Source organism: Panulirus ornatus, chromosome 59 (genome assembly GCF_036320965.1).
Source record: "Panulirus ornatus isolate Po-2019 chromosome 59, ASM3632096v1, whole genome shotgun sequence".
Classification (NCBI taxonomy): domain Eukaryota; kingdom Metazoa; phylum Arthropoda; class Malacostraca; order Decapoda; family Palinuridae; genus Panulirus; species Panulirus ornatus.
This window is the reverse complement of record NC_092282.1, coordinates 25,447,489-25,464,438: the sequence shown is the minus strand read 5'-3', so window position 1 is coordinate 25,464,438 and position 16,950 is coordinate 25,447,489. Positions and strand designations below refer to the sequence as shown.

The 16,950-nt window shown below is 36.7% G+C and overlaps 1 protein-coding gene across 4 annotated transcripts in view; it reads left to right on the top strand.

Annotated features, from left to right (window-relative positions):
* The window catches only part of cac (calcium voltage-gated channel subunit cacophony), a 1,845,957-nt gene that overhangs the window by 1,595,920 nt on the left and 233,087 nt on the right, over positions 1-16,950 (top strand). For all 4 annotated transcript variants that reach the window (XM_071696567.1, XM_071696568.1, XM_071696569.1 and 1 more), the window contains one exon: positions 12,010-12,166. In XM_071696567.1, coding sequence (XP_071552668.1) covers positions 12,010-12,166 — 157 coding nt within the window. The remainder of the gene's footprint in view (positions 1-12,009; positions 12,167-16,950) is intronic.

Below are 16,950 nucleotides of genomic sequence, written 5' to 3'. Positions count from 1 at the left end.
AAAGGAAATAAGTAAGAACCTTGCCATGTTTGGGATGATGATAAGGCAGAATCTGAGAACAAATATTATCCTTTGGTTTATTCTCCATGTACCCCTAATGGCAGGATCTTATCAACCAGACCACTGATCACCACTGTCTTCCCTACTGCAGAATGGCCATGTCATGAATCTGAATCTGCAAAATATCCATATGAATACCTTAACTGATCCCTACAAAGTTCCACATTCTGCTACAGAACAAAAACAAAAGATTGAAGAAGAGGAATGGAAAAAAAGCTTTATCATTGGTCTGGCCAGTAGATAGAAATATGTTTCCTTAAGTTTGGAACTTGTTTTCTTCCAAACTGGATTCAGTCATTGAGTAAATGATATTAAAGCACATCCAAATAAAGGATGATGGAAAAATCACAAACTAACAATAAAGGTACAGCTTGTACCTGTGATACAGCGCTTTGTGGTCCAGCAACTCCCATGGTCCAGCATGTTTTGAATGTGCCTCCATTAGTTTGTGGATCTACCACTAGGGTAGTGTTGTTAGCATTGCTAAGGTACCAAAATCTGTTTACAATACAGCCGAAGTAATTACCAGTCCTGATAATTTCTTAAAGCCCCAAAACAAGTGTATAATGCTGATGAATCTGCCCTGTATTGGTGTTGTATGCTATGAATACCCTTGCCCAAGATATTGAGGAGTCTGCATCTTGGGTAAGATTCCAAAGATAGTGTAACAATTCTTGGCTGCAGGTACACATAAAACCATGCTGATGGTAATTGGTAAGAGTGTTCACCCAAGGACCTTTAAAGGGATTATTTTCTGTTTTCCAACATTTTATGTGGTCTGGCAGAGGCCAGGTCCCAAGGTTGCCGAATTAAAGAGGTACAACCTGCATGAGCATTTGTTTAGTAAGATGTGTTTATTATATTCTTCAAAAATGCATAAACAGGTGACTGTCTAGAGGAAACCATAAACCAAATAAAGCAGTTGTGACCAGATTATAGTCGAATGAAAGCCTTTGAGAGAAAATGCTTTTATAGCATAGGACTTCATGACTCCTTTGATTAAATGAAAATATAGCCCAACTTTTACTGAAAGGATCACGTACTCTGAAGTCTTTGTTGATTTATGTTGAAATGTTTAATTGAGTGTCTCACTAGAGTTTGAGCTTTATCAAAAACAAAAATAATTTATCTACAAGAAAGTAGACTGATGTGGTCCAGTTCCTGTGATCCCTTAAATGAGACCACTTCCAAAATGACACTAAAATATACTCTTATCATAGTGAATGGAAGAATTGATATCTGGAGAAACACTTCAATCCTTCCTTGAAACTCATTGCAAAAGGAAATGACATCTTTTACTATCTGATATCTTGTACAGTAGCAAGGTAAAAAATTGCCAAAGGTAAAAAGGCAAGTTTTGAGCAAGACCAGGAATAGACTGTCATGAAGGAACCCTTAAGTAGGTTGAATTTCTGTATAGACCTGAGACAAGGACTCTCTTTGGACAGCTTGAAGTGAATTGAAATACTTTTTGCACACTAGGTTTCTAACAGTTGTGACATTAAATTCATAGAAAGATTGGTACCTATTATTTATTAAGACAAGTAAAGGATTGTCTTTTTAGTGGGCAATGCACAGACAGCAACACCTTGGAAGAACTGCAGTTGCTGGATTGAAGTTAGTCACTCTATGCGAAACACTATAGGAATGCATTCAAGAGACTATCCTAAGGTGACCTAGAAGATGGACTGGAATTGTGCTTGATATATACTGGTAAAAGTGAAGGAAAATAATGAGGATCCCCTACATAATAACTTCAAAAACTTAACAAGGTCTGTCTGGATGAATGGTACATCCACTCCTCAGTTAATGTAGAGATTTATTCCTGAAAAACTTAACTAGGATCATCAGATATTGAGTTCCATTTTCTGATAGGCCTTGGTGAGATAAGGAGAGTTGCATTCTGGGGAAAGATTTCTCGAACATGATTTCCGTAAAAACTATGAAAAATGTGAAGAAATATGCAGCACAATGCAGGTATATTAAAAAAAAGTACAGCTTTAGATACATAGTTTTTTGTACGAAAACACTTAACACACTCCGTATTCTCCATAACCTCACGTCTGGTATAAGTGGTCTTCACTGGATATGTAGATGATGTGTAGGAAGCACACTGCTTCAGTTTATCTGAATATTCAGAAATTTTTATCACTATTATAGTGGGCCAGCCAACAACTCTGGCATTATCAACACCACATTAACTAGTAGCAAAGCCCACTTAAATAACTTTACCTCCAAGATGATTTTCTTCCTCTTTCCCACAAGCACAAGCAACCTAGAATACAGCTTGATTCATGAGATAATCATGGACCAAGCTGTATGAGGCTAACCCTATGCACTTTGATTTGTTGCTGAGTACATTGAAATAGAAGTTTGTCTTCCTCTACGTTGATTGAGGTGGACCTACTCGATTTCTAGCATCAGAACTGCTGTTGCACTCACTCAGCTGCTCCCTAATCATGTTTTTCATCATCCAGCGTCCTATGGCCAGGTGCATAAGGACTAATAATGGCCCATCTCTTGTAATCCACTTTCATTTTTACCCTCATCAATCTGGAGCATACTTCCCTACACTCTTTCACATATTTTCACAACTCCTGCCTGATCAGTATTGCATCCCCTTCCATTGCTCTTGTCCTCACACCACCCCCTGACTTTTCCCCATGACATTCCTAAACCATTCTTCACCTTTATTTTACCCTTTCACTTTGTTATACTCAGAGCCAGAACATCCAGGTTTCTTTTCTCGAGCATACCACCTATCTCTCCTTTCTTCTCTTGGTTACATCCATCCAGGTTTAGGCACCCCAGCCTGAGCCTTCCAGGAGGATGAGCACTCCTTGCTTGGCTCCTTTGGTTCCATCTTTTAGAAATTGAAGTACAAGAGGGTGGGGAGGTCCAGTCCCCTGTTCCTCCTCAGAGGTAGTCTTATTTTCTGTGCATGAATTAGTCTTGACCCTACTAACAGAAATGAGACAAACAATATATAAAGAATACAGTTTACTGTAACATTCACTGGGGAAGATGTATCCTTTGAACTCTGAGACAGCCATGCCACACTCCGTTCCCTGAACTGGAAACATTCGAAAACATGCACTGTAGCACTGCCAGTATAGCTGTTCCAGTACAATTCTAATGTTATATTCTTTTGTGATTTATCATTAGTGTATGAATTAGTCATAAACCTACTGAAGAGAGCTGTGTATGAAAATTTATAGAAAAGATAAATAACCCTATTTGCCAAGTGAAAGACAAGTTTTGAAAAGAAGTAATGTGACTTCAGATGCTGGGTAAGTTTTTCCTATATTTTTTCCTGAATATGTAGAGAACAATTAGCTCATGCATTAGGTAAGAATAATCTGAAGAGATGTGTTAAGAAAATATAGTGTACAATTCACCATATCAATCACAGAGCAAGATGTACATTGATGGCTAAGCAGTACCTCCCTGAACTGAAAACGCTCTAAACTGTACACTGTACACTTTTACAGTTTTTTTCATAATATTGTACACTGAGTAGTCAATTTTTAATGTATTGATTTTGTATGTGAATTAGGAAGTACTTGTATTCAGGAGCTGTGTAAGGTGGGTGTTGACGAGTGAGGTGGTGGTGATATGCCCTCTGTGCAATGTACTATGTGTCTGTGTTGGCATTAAATGATGTGTTTTCGATTTTAGTAGTGGGTTAGGAGGGATTGGTTGATAGGAAAGTTGTAATATGTGAATCAAACAGAGAAAACTGATTAGGAATTGCTTGCCTAGTTGTGTGGCAGGCAGATGCATGTTCCTTCATCAGAGGATACCACCCGTACGTCAGATAATATTTCACGAAATAATTGCATTGAATTTTTATAAACTAAGTAGTTTTGTACAAATCATAATACAAAAACTTAATGTGCAATTTTCAAGTGAAAGTAGCAACAAATTTCATGTGAAGTTATATAATGTATACTGTGTGGCAAACATACCTAGTTATGTTGAGTGTAGTTGTATTGCAGAATGTGCTAGATGATTACATAATACTTATTCTTACATGAGCCAAACTTACTCCTATATTTTCTCTCCGCATTCTTTGGACAAAATCTATGATATTTTGAATAGAAAACCACTTTCCATTAACCGTAGCATTTTTTGGAGTAGTTAGCACATTTTTTGTGGATGTTAAAAGGTTAGATGGAAGAGCTTTCTCCATTTCCACAAATGTTGGCAACCTGATATACATTGATTTTTCAAAAATGAATGGCTGAGAAAAGGCTTTCCTGATAGATTTGCCTTTTTTTCTTTATGGTGTAGATACTACTTACAGTAATGCCATTACAGGAAGGAACCACACACAAGTTCATTACGTTGAACAGGCTCACTTGTAGGTGGAGTACTTGCTGGATGCTTAGGTATGTTGTTGACTGGTTCAAATGGGAAGAAGGGTAGAAGTATACAAGTGGCAAAAGTTTCTTTCTCTAAACACTAGCAGAGATCTGATGTAGTGGGAAATGTGATATGCACAGCATGAGCACCCTGCTGGGCTCGCCTTATAACAGCTAAAGTTATAGTCAAAACATGGGGCTCATGCATATCAAGCCACGCTGTATTGTGACTTTCAATAATGTGTGTTATCCATAACTTTCAATGATGTATGTTATCCATTAGTAAAGGAAATCCCTAAAAGAGTAATACACTGTCCTTTATATTGTTGTAGTTGGGTTTTGAAAAGATTGCATTGGGGTAAGGGGCAGCCTGTGAGTGATAATTGTTTTTCTTCCAGGTATGATTTCATTTAGATGTATATATCTATGTGTTTATGCATAAGACCAGTGCACTCTTTATATTACTTTTCAGTCATTAAGTTATTCTGAGTATGCTAATAATGCTACAGATATACTTATTTCTTTTTTACTCTTAGAATGTGAGAGCTTGTGAAATAAGGTGATATATGCTGTTTGGATGATACAGGCATGTGGTATTTTTCTAGTTATGACAGGAGAATGCTGGTAGATAACTTGTGGAATCAAACATTAGTTGGGAATTCAAATGAGGCTGGAAACCGTTAAATCATCAATTGATGATAATAGTGGTGAACTTTGTCTCTTCAATTGACTGTTACTGCAGTTGAAGGGTTAAAGCTAATACTGTGATTGTAGCATTATAGATCTTTTAAACTGATAATGCTTATGTTTAATATGGAAGATATTAATACTGCTAAAATGAGTCTGAAAAGTGTCTTATGTGGGTGTAAAAAAATCCCAAGGTCTGAATCTGATTTTCCAATATGTGCAGGAATGTTTTGAAGCTGCTTTATCTCTGAACTAACTGCAAGTTTCAGTATGTGGAGAATATAAGATACAGATACAGGACTAACTGATGGTTTCAAGTCTATCTATAGAAGAGGGATACCAAAATATTAACACTCACAACTAAGAAAACAAATCCTCTTGTGGCTAAAGTGTGAAGACGAATATAACAGCATTTGGAGCAATAGTTAACGAGGGAATTTTGATATTGCATTCCCATTTGGTACTAACCTGGTTTGTAAACCCCATAAAGGAACTCGCATTCAAAAGCCTAGTAAACTCTTATTCTTTAGGGGAAGATAAAGGGTAAGAGAACAGAATGCTGAGAAGTCCATGTGTCCCATGGCAGTGGGCCTGTGGACTTACCATCCCTCCACTTGGATGCACACCCTAAAGATGATTGGCTGATACCAGAAAATAGATTCCTCCTTGGAGAAATAGCTCTTACCCTTGTAGGAAAATTCTTGCATCATTGTACCAATTTTTGTTGTGTACTAGAAGCCCCTTTGCTATGGAAAATACAAACTAAAGAAGAACATTCCTGATAAAATAAATTTCTTGTATTTTTAGTAAATGGGAATGCAAGTGGGGGCTAGAATCTGTAAATCCCACATCCACATGATCTACTGGCGAGAAATTGCCCCATATCATTAGAGGTCTCCATTCAGACCTCAAGAATATAAGGTGGGTGATACAGAAATAGGAATCAAGACTAAAACCACCAAGTAGGAAAAATTCCTGGTTAGTCCAGACAATTTGCATAGCAATACCCTTTTGGAGGCTGGGAAGGATATATTGAAATAGAGGATGATTAATCAGAACAAGGAAAAGGGAGCCTACTTGATAAAACATAATTCAGAAAACATCATAAAAGAAGCTTGATTAACCTTGGAACATGAACCGTAGGAGGTATAACCATTGGAACATCTCTGTAAGGAAGAAACAAATTTGATATGCCACTTTTAAATTCTTTGTGTGAAGGAAAAGGAAAATTGTTTCAAAAGCCTTGCATCCATCATACAGTGAAGCAAGACTGAGAAGTCAGAGGGAACAGGAACTTCTCTTTTCCTTGCCCTACTGCCATAGGAGTCTGTTCTATCCTTTTGAGTTCCTTGCAGCACTCAGGAAGCTGGCCACATCTACTGGTTGGGACCACAGGTTATATATCATTTGATATCACTTGTGTCTAAGTACAGAAAGTGCAGGGTAAATAAGTAGTGAGTGCTTGATATAATCTTTATGTAGATGCTTTATGGCATGAAGGGTCTTGGGATGTATTTAAACCTTGTTTTTAACATCGTAATGATGGGTGATATCCAGAGACTAAACAGAACATTGTGACTGGTTTGTATGGGGAGTGTGGTTTCTAATGAGTATATGTCTGGTGGGTTGGAGTTTAGTTCTTTTTAGTTTATTTCTATCATTGTTATATTTGTTAGGGGTAGGGGAGTCTGTCAGTAGAGGTTACTGAAGTGTGAGACATTGGGAAGCTTTATATTTCTTCCCAGAGGTTGGTGGTTGGTTGTAGAGGGCTGAGGATGTTATGATGGTGCTGTATTGGGAAGATCTTTGTTTCATTGTTAAAATGTTTAATGTTTATGGTTGTTGGGCAGCCATTCATCATTCTGAATGCATTGTTTTGTGTGGTTTGCAGTTTTGTTATATTTGCTTAGGGGAGGACAGGTGAGACATAGTTTAAAGTGGAGTGAGAGCAGGTTTATGTGGAATCATTTAGGGCATTAAGTTTTTGCAGAGCATGGATTCTGTCAGTGGCATCCCAATCTCCTCTTCTTGAGTGTAGTTCTGGAGACAGCTGCTGCTGGTGGTTCCCACTTCTTGTCTGAGGTGCCACCACAGGCAGGTGGGTTCTGTCAGCACAAGGAAATTCACCTTACCAAGAGAAAATTAAGATGAAAAAATAAGCTTACTATGATAATCCTACTATCCATGGAAGATTGAAGTACCCATCATCTAAATATTTTAAAAACCAAATTTTTTTTCTCAGATAATGTGCTCAGAATATACTGCTTCCTGCTTGACAAAGACTAGATAACAAATGAGAGCTTTGACAAGAAAAACATTTTACGAAAATCTTTTGAAAGCTGAATATATTCAATCTTAATGACAGTACTATAAATGATGACTAACATTACAGCCACTTTGTCTGAAAAAGCATCATCAGAATTATTGATGGCCCAGTGAACAAGGATATGTTTCAGTAACAACCAAATAAGAATTTCCTTTACATTTTTGGGCAAACTTTGTGATGATTAATGATGGTTTATGTTGTTATGCCTAAAGGCATTGCTAATAATTGTATTTTATTAAATACTTTCACAGCAAAAACTACCATTGAAACATGATAAGTGATACTGAATTTCTGAGAAGTAAAAGGCTCAGACACGAAGATGTAAAGCAAGTACAGTGCATATGGAGAGTTTGACAGAAACAAAACTAGCATAGAAGATTTAGGTGTTGGAAGTGAAGGGGTGGGGAAGAGATGGAGATGGAAACAGAAGGATGGAGTGAAGGAAACTTTAGGGTATTAGGGCCTGAACATTTGGAATGGTGAGAGGTGTGCGATGGAGCTGCCATTTAGCTCCTAACTTATGTTACACTGACCATACCTGGTGACTATGACACCATAAAAACATAGAAACAGACATGAAATATTGATAAATAATTTAAACTCTAGATATAACTCTGTGGATGATAAATGTTACGGAAAATATTTGTAGATTAGAAAGTTTGTTGAACATTATTTGATAGAAATACAGCATTAAAATGGTAACTACCAACTTGGTAGGTTTCTTTTGGTTAAGATAAGAATAAAGCTTTAGGTATTCACATGGGTACATTACAGCTTCAGTTTCATGATATGGCATTTCAGCAATGGAGATGCTGTAGAAACCACTAGTTTGAACAAAGTGATCTTACCTTTAGAGGCAGAAGGTAAGTAAACCATTAGATGTTGCTGGGATTTTGCTTAGTTTTTTTTGCTGTAGGAATAATACTTTCTTCTGTTTCCCATGTTCACTTACTGAATCTGATTAGAAAGGAAGGTCATTGAGAAAAGGGAAGGTAAAGGAAAGTTTTATAATAAATGTCAAAAGGAGTTTGGACTTTATTTTGGCATTTGTATGTTTCTTTATTCATAAGTTCTCAATGTGTACTTTTAAAACCAATTCTTATTTTGGATGAATTTCACCAAGTGATGTAACCTACTTGTAAAGATGCAGGATTATACATATCATATAATCATTCTTGAGTAAGTCGGTAAAATTTATGTAGGCTTTTTCATACTTAAGAGCTTCATGAACAGCCTCTCATCTGACATACATTCTTTGTGACAACACCATCCTAAAAGATTCATTCATGCCCTTTTCTGAAGAATCTATCATGCCACATAACTTTCTCACACTTTTGTTCTGTGAATCCTCTAATTCCAATTATACTATGCAGTTTAACATCTTGACACTTCTTATTTTTTTTTACTTATCTTGACCTTTTATTTAATCATTCAACAAGATCCATTTTATGGGTTTCCTTTTATTCCTGTGCTGTGCTACATTTAGAAGCAGGAAGCAATGGACCTCTATAAGTATAAGGTTTCTTGACAAGACTACTCCTTTTCACCCATTGACGAGATATTCTTGGTCAAGATGACTTTCTTTTGCAGTGTATCCTTGTTTAGGTAGAGTCCATTAACTCCATCATGACCGATATTCACTATGGTTTACAACCATATATCAGAAATGGGACAAGCTTTTTGCACAAATGCTGAAATGTTTTCCTTTTCGCTGGGATTTTCAGTGCATCCCAATTTTTTCCCTCATGTCTGCTTTCATCTTTACCTTTCCCCCAATTATGGAACTTCCATGTACTAAAACTCATCCATAACATCTGGTTCTTCACCATGCAGACTGATTTCACAATCTGTTTCTCCATGGTCAGGTATCACACCACAGTCACCCCATCAAGCTCTCATTTCAGATAATGCGCCATCTGTAAAAACATTGAATAATCATGGTGACATCACTTAACTTTGATGAGCCCCCACATTTATTTCGGACCCCTCACTTGCTCTCACACATGCACTCCTTTTATTACAAAAGCTTTCATAAGTTCTAACTGTGCACACCATATAGAGTCAAACCTCCCAAGGTGGTTTTGTATTGACTATATTATATGTCTTTTCTGAACCTGTAAGAGCTTCATACACCTTATTTCTCTCTATATTCTCTCCACAATTTGTTTGGAACAGAAATCTGATGTATGCACTCTTTTCCCATCCCAAACCTACCTTGCTTCTCACATCCAGGATTTCTTACAGTACACCTAACCAGCTGTGCTAAGGATCCTTGTTCTTTTGTAAGGCCTACACCCTATTTTTCCACTTTCCACTGTACAGTAGAACAACAACTGCATTATCCAGTCATCAGGCACCATTTTTTCACTTTACAGCAGTTTTACTTCCAAATTCACCATCTTAGTCACCATTCCATCAACAGACTCACATTTTTTTTCCATTCTGTAACTTTTATTGTTCCTTATACTTTCTCCTTTGAAATACATTGCTCTCTCTCTCTCTCTCTCTCTCTCTCTCTCTCTCTCTCTCTCTCTCTCTCTCTCTCTCTCTCTCTCTCTCTCCTGTTTGTGTTTTTTTTTTTTTTTTTTTTTTTTTGCATGAGTAGGCAACTTCCTCACTATCATCTCCAGTCAGTCTCAGTTCTTTAGAATATTCTTACCATCTTTTATAAACTTCATCATTTGTTACCAATATTCTCATAATGATATACATACTTTTTAGATGAATATAGTATCTTTATTTCTAACCATAGCATTAATACTGTTTTATTGACTTTGTGAAACACCTGAAATTTTTTTTGTATTCCTTTTAAAAGTTATATGTGGATATTTTGTGGTGAATGTATCTAATATAATTCAAAAGCAGTTTGATTATCTGGAAGGAAAGCAATAGCTTCTTGCTACTGATATTATTTTATTAAAACCTCCAATATTTTTGTCATATAAGATGTGATAGAAAAAACATAGTCATGAAATACACTAAGAAAACCCCCTTACATCATCAGGATAACTTTGATCACCAGAATCTCGGATAGATTTGAAGTATTGATTTTATGGTTCAGTTAGACTGGATAATGATAAGTTTACTAGGAACATGTAACCATTTAATTTTCCAAAAGAAGGAACAGAGAAGGGGGCCAGGTGAGGATTTTCCCTCTAAGGCCCAGTCCTCTGTTCTTAACGCTACCTCGCAAATGCGGGAAATGGCGAATCGTATGAAAAAAAAAAATGAATGTAAATGAAGATAGAATGGATTAGATAAGTAGATATGACCAAAATTAAAAGAGGGTCTGCAATGTTGGTGACATAAAATGACATTAAACTTCCATGAATTTAGAATATAGTATTATCAAGAAAACTGTGTTGAGAAGATTGGTCAAATATTATATTATCTCAATATTCAACTTGTAGTGAAATATGTATGCAGATTCAGGATGAATTTCTGAATAGAATGTGAAAAGTAGAGAGCATTGATAAGCTTAAGTTTCCAGTTAGAGTAAGAGAAAAATCAACTTGTGTTAAGTATAATAGCCATAGTGGAATTGAAAATTTTACTCTCCACAGCTGAATAGTCTTTTTGTGTGTTCCAGCTTTAGACCTTTACAGTACATAACTGTGTTACATCTGAGAAACGTAGAGATATATATTAAGTATCATTCAGAAGCAGAAGCAAATAGATGCTTTCAATGATCAGAACCTTTAAAAGAAATTATTTTTAACAAACAATTACAGAATCTTTAATTGAATCTACTTGATTTTTCTTTGAAAAATAGTACATTTATTTGTGATTGGTTGTGTTTTATGTTGTATTGATTGAGGCGTGTCTGTTATGTTTATTGCACTCTTTGTCCTTTTCATATCAAACAGTAAGCTTCATACTACATACAATATTATTGCTAATCCTATTGGCTTAATGATTTTTCTTATTGTTGAATGGTCATGATTATTGCTTCACTCATATGAATTAAGAAGAAAGCCTTTTGGGATTTGATTATTACTTTTGTTATATTGAAAGGCTCTTTTTAAAGGAAATCACTATTCAGGTTTAGTGTTTTGTAGCTTAGATTTTAGTATATCTTTTTCCAAAAGTTGTATTATTTAATGTAATGTTTTATTTCACTTACTTAACCATATGTCAACACGGAAAGCAAAATTTAATGGATATCTTAAGCAGACTCATTGATTCAGTGTGTGGCACAATTTAGGATTTGACTGAAACTTATTATTGTAAAGTTTGTAAGTTCAAGACACAGACTTCAGTATATTACTATAAAGTTTGTAGGTTCAAGAAAGCATATTACTTAAACAATTATTGCAGGAATTAATTATTACACCAGTCAACTTTGTAGAAATATAGTTTAAAGCATTGATTGTCCTGATTGCCCTGAATATTTTGGCTTATTCATTATGTTATGTAGAGTGTATGATAAATTTAGAAATGTAGAATTTTTAGGAATTTGATTATCTTTTTCTTACAAGTAATCAAAAAGCACATTGATGGCATGAATTATTAAGTTTAGTGTATAACAGAATTTAGTTCATGCAAAATATAATGTACTTGTGGTATGTGCAGATGTGCTACGGGGGAATCCTGGCAGAGTATCATGCTGTCATGCATCAAAGGACGACCATGTGATCCTGAAGCATTTACAAATGACAGAGAGAAGACTTGTGGCTCTAATGTTGCTTATGCCTACTTTGTGTCTTTCATTTTCCTCTGTTCCTTCTTGGTAAGTGTAGAATTAAAGTTTATCATGGAATGGGCACTTCTAGCAGTAATTAGCATGTGTTATTAACTTGCAATTTTGTGAATTATATGAGTTCAGGTAAAAAGAAAGTGGCTTTCAATTTGTTTCATATTATTTCAGCCTTACTTACAATTTAAGCAGGAAAACATGTAACCTTCTTATCTTAAGATTTTGCATTCAAACTTCTTCCATACTTTTTTATGTCAGAGTACTGTAGACAATTATGTTGTTTCTATGAAAAATCTGTTTTACTGTCTTTCAGATTAATGAAATAGTTGCTCTGGCTACCACTAAAATGAAGTAATGATTGTTGTTGTAGCATGAATTTGTAGTGCACAAAGTGAAGGTTGGAAAGTAAAAAAGAGCAGGAAAAAAGCAGGAACACCAATAAATGAGATGGAAGTGAACTTAGTAATTTTTGGAGGATAATATATAGCTTCAAAAGTATGACAGAATACCTAGAGGAGTACAGTTTGATTATTGCTTATAAAATTTGCTATGGCTTTGAAACCTGTTAACCACCATCTTAATGCTGAAGTTAATGCCTCTTACATTTTATTAACCTCCTGATAAGTGGTTTGTGACATAGTAAGCTCGGGTCCACCCTCTGATTTATCAGCAATCTCCACTCAGCAATGTTGTTGTGCCTGAACTGCCAGTATAGATGCACCTCGTTATTCTTCATACCATGAAAAAAACAAACTGTGTCTTGCTGACTTCTTTTGTCTGAACATGGATGAGTATCTTTTTCTTACTTTTCTAAGACCATGGCAATGGGTACATTTATGATTTATTTTTGTTTATTTTTCAAGGATTGGGTACTGTTCATTAACACTACTGGGGACAAATTTGCACTTTGTATAACTTTCATAAATACTTTGAGAACATATGTATGCTTCCAGTATATCTCATAAACACCATCAGATCATAAATACTTTGAGAACATATGTATGCTTCCAGTATATCTCATAAACACCATCAAGACCATATGCACACATGTTATTTCTGTTATAGAAATTACTGAGAACTTAATGGACACTTGGTATGCCAGCATGAGACATATGGTCAGTTACCACATACAGAGCATCCCAGCTCATTATCATCACCTGTCAGTCTCTTCAGTGTTTGCATAGGTCATGTGCTTATTTCCTCCCTCTTACCCATCTGCTTCCATCCTCTCTCTTTGGTTATGTCTAGTTCTTTGTCTCTCTGGAGGCATTCATTATATGAACTCCTTACAAGGGAAATGCACAGAGGTAGTGACTGGAACAGTGTTTTCCCATAGTGACAATACAGATTCACAACCAGGGAGTGAACATGTCAGTCAACCATTGATGTTAGGATTCTATCCTCATTGACCTTGACTGGCATTCTGGTAGATAAAAGGTTCCTTTTGCTCAATCTTTGGGAATTTTTTTTCTTTCTTTTTGAAGGGACTATTTTTCTGATAGGGTAGGGAGCAACTTGTGGATGAATACAAACCCTCTCAGCTCACCTTGAATGGGTTCGATTGCCCTTCCTTACATTTGGCAGTCCCCTACTTGCATTATTAACCAACTGGGAAGCTAGGCAAGAACAAACAGTAACCCCTTGCAGATGCAAGCTTTTCATATAATGAAACATGTTTTCTAGGGCATCTTTAAGTTGGGGTTTCATACCTTGTGTGTGTTGCCTTATGCCATATGAAATAGTCTCTCCTCCCATGCATTCTGATTATGGATTTAGAGATCTGAACAGAGCATAAAGATTTTAGGTGCATGTAACATATTAGTGTTAACTAGTCAACCTTTTTTGATGCTGATTTTACCCTAAGAGTTGCCTATCCCTCTTAGAAATATTGTTCAGTCCAAGTCTGTTACATAGTTAGTTGGACCATTGTACATATAACCTAGAGCTCCTTGAGTACTATGAGGATCTTGTTAAAGCAAGGTCACTCTTTGTCCCTGAATTGTTGCTGGAGGAAACAAGACATAGGAATTTGCTATCCCTATGTTTTGAAAATAATCCCCTTTTGCCCCAACTAAAATATCAGTGATATTCTACTATTGCTAAAATTTTCAGTGTTTAGTGGCCTCTCCACCAGAATGTAGGACCTTCAGTCTGGACTCCACCACAGTGCTGGTGCAGAGGTAGTTGTCAACACTTTTTTAGAGAATTATGGTGGGAATTGGTTCTTAGAAATGAAGAAGATCACTGTATCCATGAGTCATTTGTGGAGAATGAAGATAAACCAGTTTTTCTGCAGTATCATATTCCAACTAGTTTACCAACGATAAATGAAAGTACATCTAGAAAGGGTTAATCATGCATAGTTTCCTCCTACTATGATTTTATATATTAGTTTTTTCTTGTAAATACATGAGAGAGGAGCTCCACCCATGAAAAGATTGTAAATATGCCATGGATTTTTTTGTTTGTCCCCTTGGGATTTTCTTATGGGTCTGCACATGGGATTTGCAGTCTTTTGCCTGAGTTGTTTAATTTGCAGGTAATCTCTCACTGTGTTTCTTCCATTAGAAATAGAAAAAACAAAAGTCATGCAAAAATGTAACAAGGAAAGCTGAAAGCAAGTGCCAGTTAGCTATTCTTTTCTACTAGTTTTGACAAAGTCATATACAGGAGAATTCTTAACTCATGCTTTCTGTTTTCCTTGCTTCTTTTAAAACTTATATCGTTTATGGTAATATGAAGAAAAGGCTATGTTTTTAATATCAGATCTTGGTAATCTCTGAAAGTTCTTACACTTTCATGGAAGTAGTAGTCTGTGTACATAGGTCATTACAGTCCCATATCTAGACCAGTATGCCATGACATGTTAATGGACAGGGCCGTTCTCAAAAAAAGAAAAAAAAAAAATGGCAGGGCATAAGCTGTTCAGTAACCATTAGGGCATTTTTGGTGTTGCCATGACAAGAAAGGATAGAAAATTAGTATTTTTGAGGAAAATACCCTTGCTGTTGAAGCCCTGAATGAAACAAAACTCCTGGGTGAGGAGGAATGTCTTAGGGTTTGTGTGAGGGCTAGAGCTGAGTAAGGTGCAACACTTTAATGAAGGAATTGTGGAAATATGTGAAAGAGTATAGGGAAGTGAGTCACAGGCTGGTGTTGGTAATAATGAAAGTGGATGATGAGCAGTGAGTATTTAGTACTTATACACCTGGCCACAAAAGAGATAATCAAAAATGTGTGTGTTGGGATATACTGTGTGAGTACATCACCAGTTTTGATGCAAGAAATCTGGTATTAATGAAAGATGATTATAATGTGAAAGTAGGTCATATTGCAGTTAAAAGTATAATGGGCAGCATGGGGTATTCAGTGATGTGAATGAATATGATGAACAGTTTGTGGAATTATGTGCTGGGAAAAGACCGGTGATTGGGAATACATAGTTTAATAAGAGGGACATGCAAAATTATATGTGGAGTAGGAAAGATTTAAGCAGACATTTTTAGATTGCATATAATCGATAGGCCTTTAAGTGATAAGTTTTTGTTTGTGATTGTGCTTATAGGGGCAGACTTCATACTTGCCCCTCTTTCCAAAACTCTTGCATTCACCTCCCTAACAACCCCATCCATAAACAAATTAAACAACCATGGAGACATCATGCACCCCTGCCGCAAACCTACATTCACTGAGAACCAATCACTTTCCTCTCTTCCTACACGTACACATGGCCTTACATCCTCGATAGAAACTTTTCACTGCTTCTAACAACTTGCCTCCCACACCATATATTCTTAATACCTTCCACAGAGCATCTCTATCAACTCTATCATATGCCTTCTCCAGATCCATAAATGCTACATACAAATCCATTTGCTTTCCTAAGTATTTCTCACATACATTCTTCAAAGCAAACACCTGATCCACACATCCTCTACCACTTCTGAAACCACACTGCTCTTCCCCAATCTGATGCTCTGTACATGCCTTCACCCTCTCAATCAATACCCTCCCATATAATTTACCAGGAATACTCAACAAAACTTTTTTTTTTTTTTTTTATACTTTGTCGCTGTCTCCCGCGTTTGCGAGGTAGCGCAAGGAAACAGACGAAAGAAATGGCCCAACCCCCCCCATACACATGTATATACATACGTCCACACACGCAAATATACATACCTACACAGCTTTCCATGGCTTACCCCAGACGCTTCACATGCCTTGATTCAATCCACTGACAGCACGTCAACCCCGGTATACCACATCGCTCCAATTCACTCTATTCCTTGCCCTCCTTTCACCCTCCTGCATGTTCAGGCCCCGATCACACAAAATCTTTTTCACTCCATCTTTCCACCTCCAATTTGGTCTCCCTCTTCTCCTCGTTCCCTCCACCTCCGACACATATATCCTCTTGGTCAATCTTTCCTCACTCATTCTCTCCATGTGCCCAAACCACTTCAAAACACCCTCTTCTGCTCTCTCAACCACGCTCTTTTTATTTCCACACATCTCTCTTACCCTTGCGTTACTCACTTGATCAAACCACCTCACACCACACATTGTCCTCAAACATCTCATTTCCAGCACATCCATCCTCCTGCGCACAACTCTATCCATAGCCCACGCCTCGCAACCATACAACATTGTTGGAACCACTATTCCTTCAAACATACCCATTTTTGCTTTCCGAGATAATGTTCTCGACTTCCACACATTCTTCAAGGCCCCCAGAATTTTCGCCCCCTCCCCCACCCTATGATCCACTTCCGCTTCCATGGTTCCATCCGCTGCCAGATCCACTCCCTGATATCTAA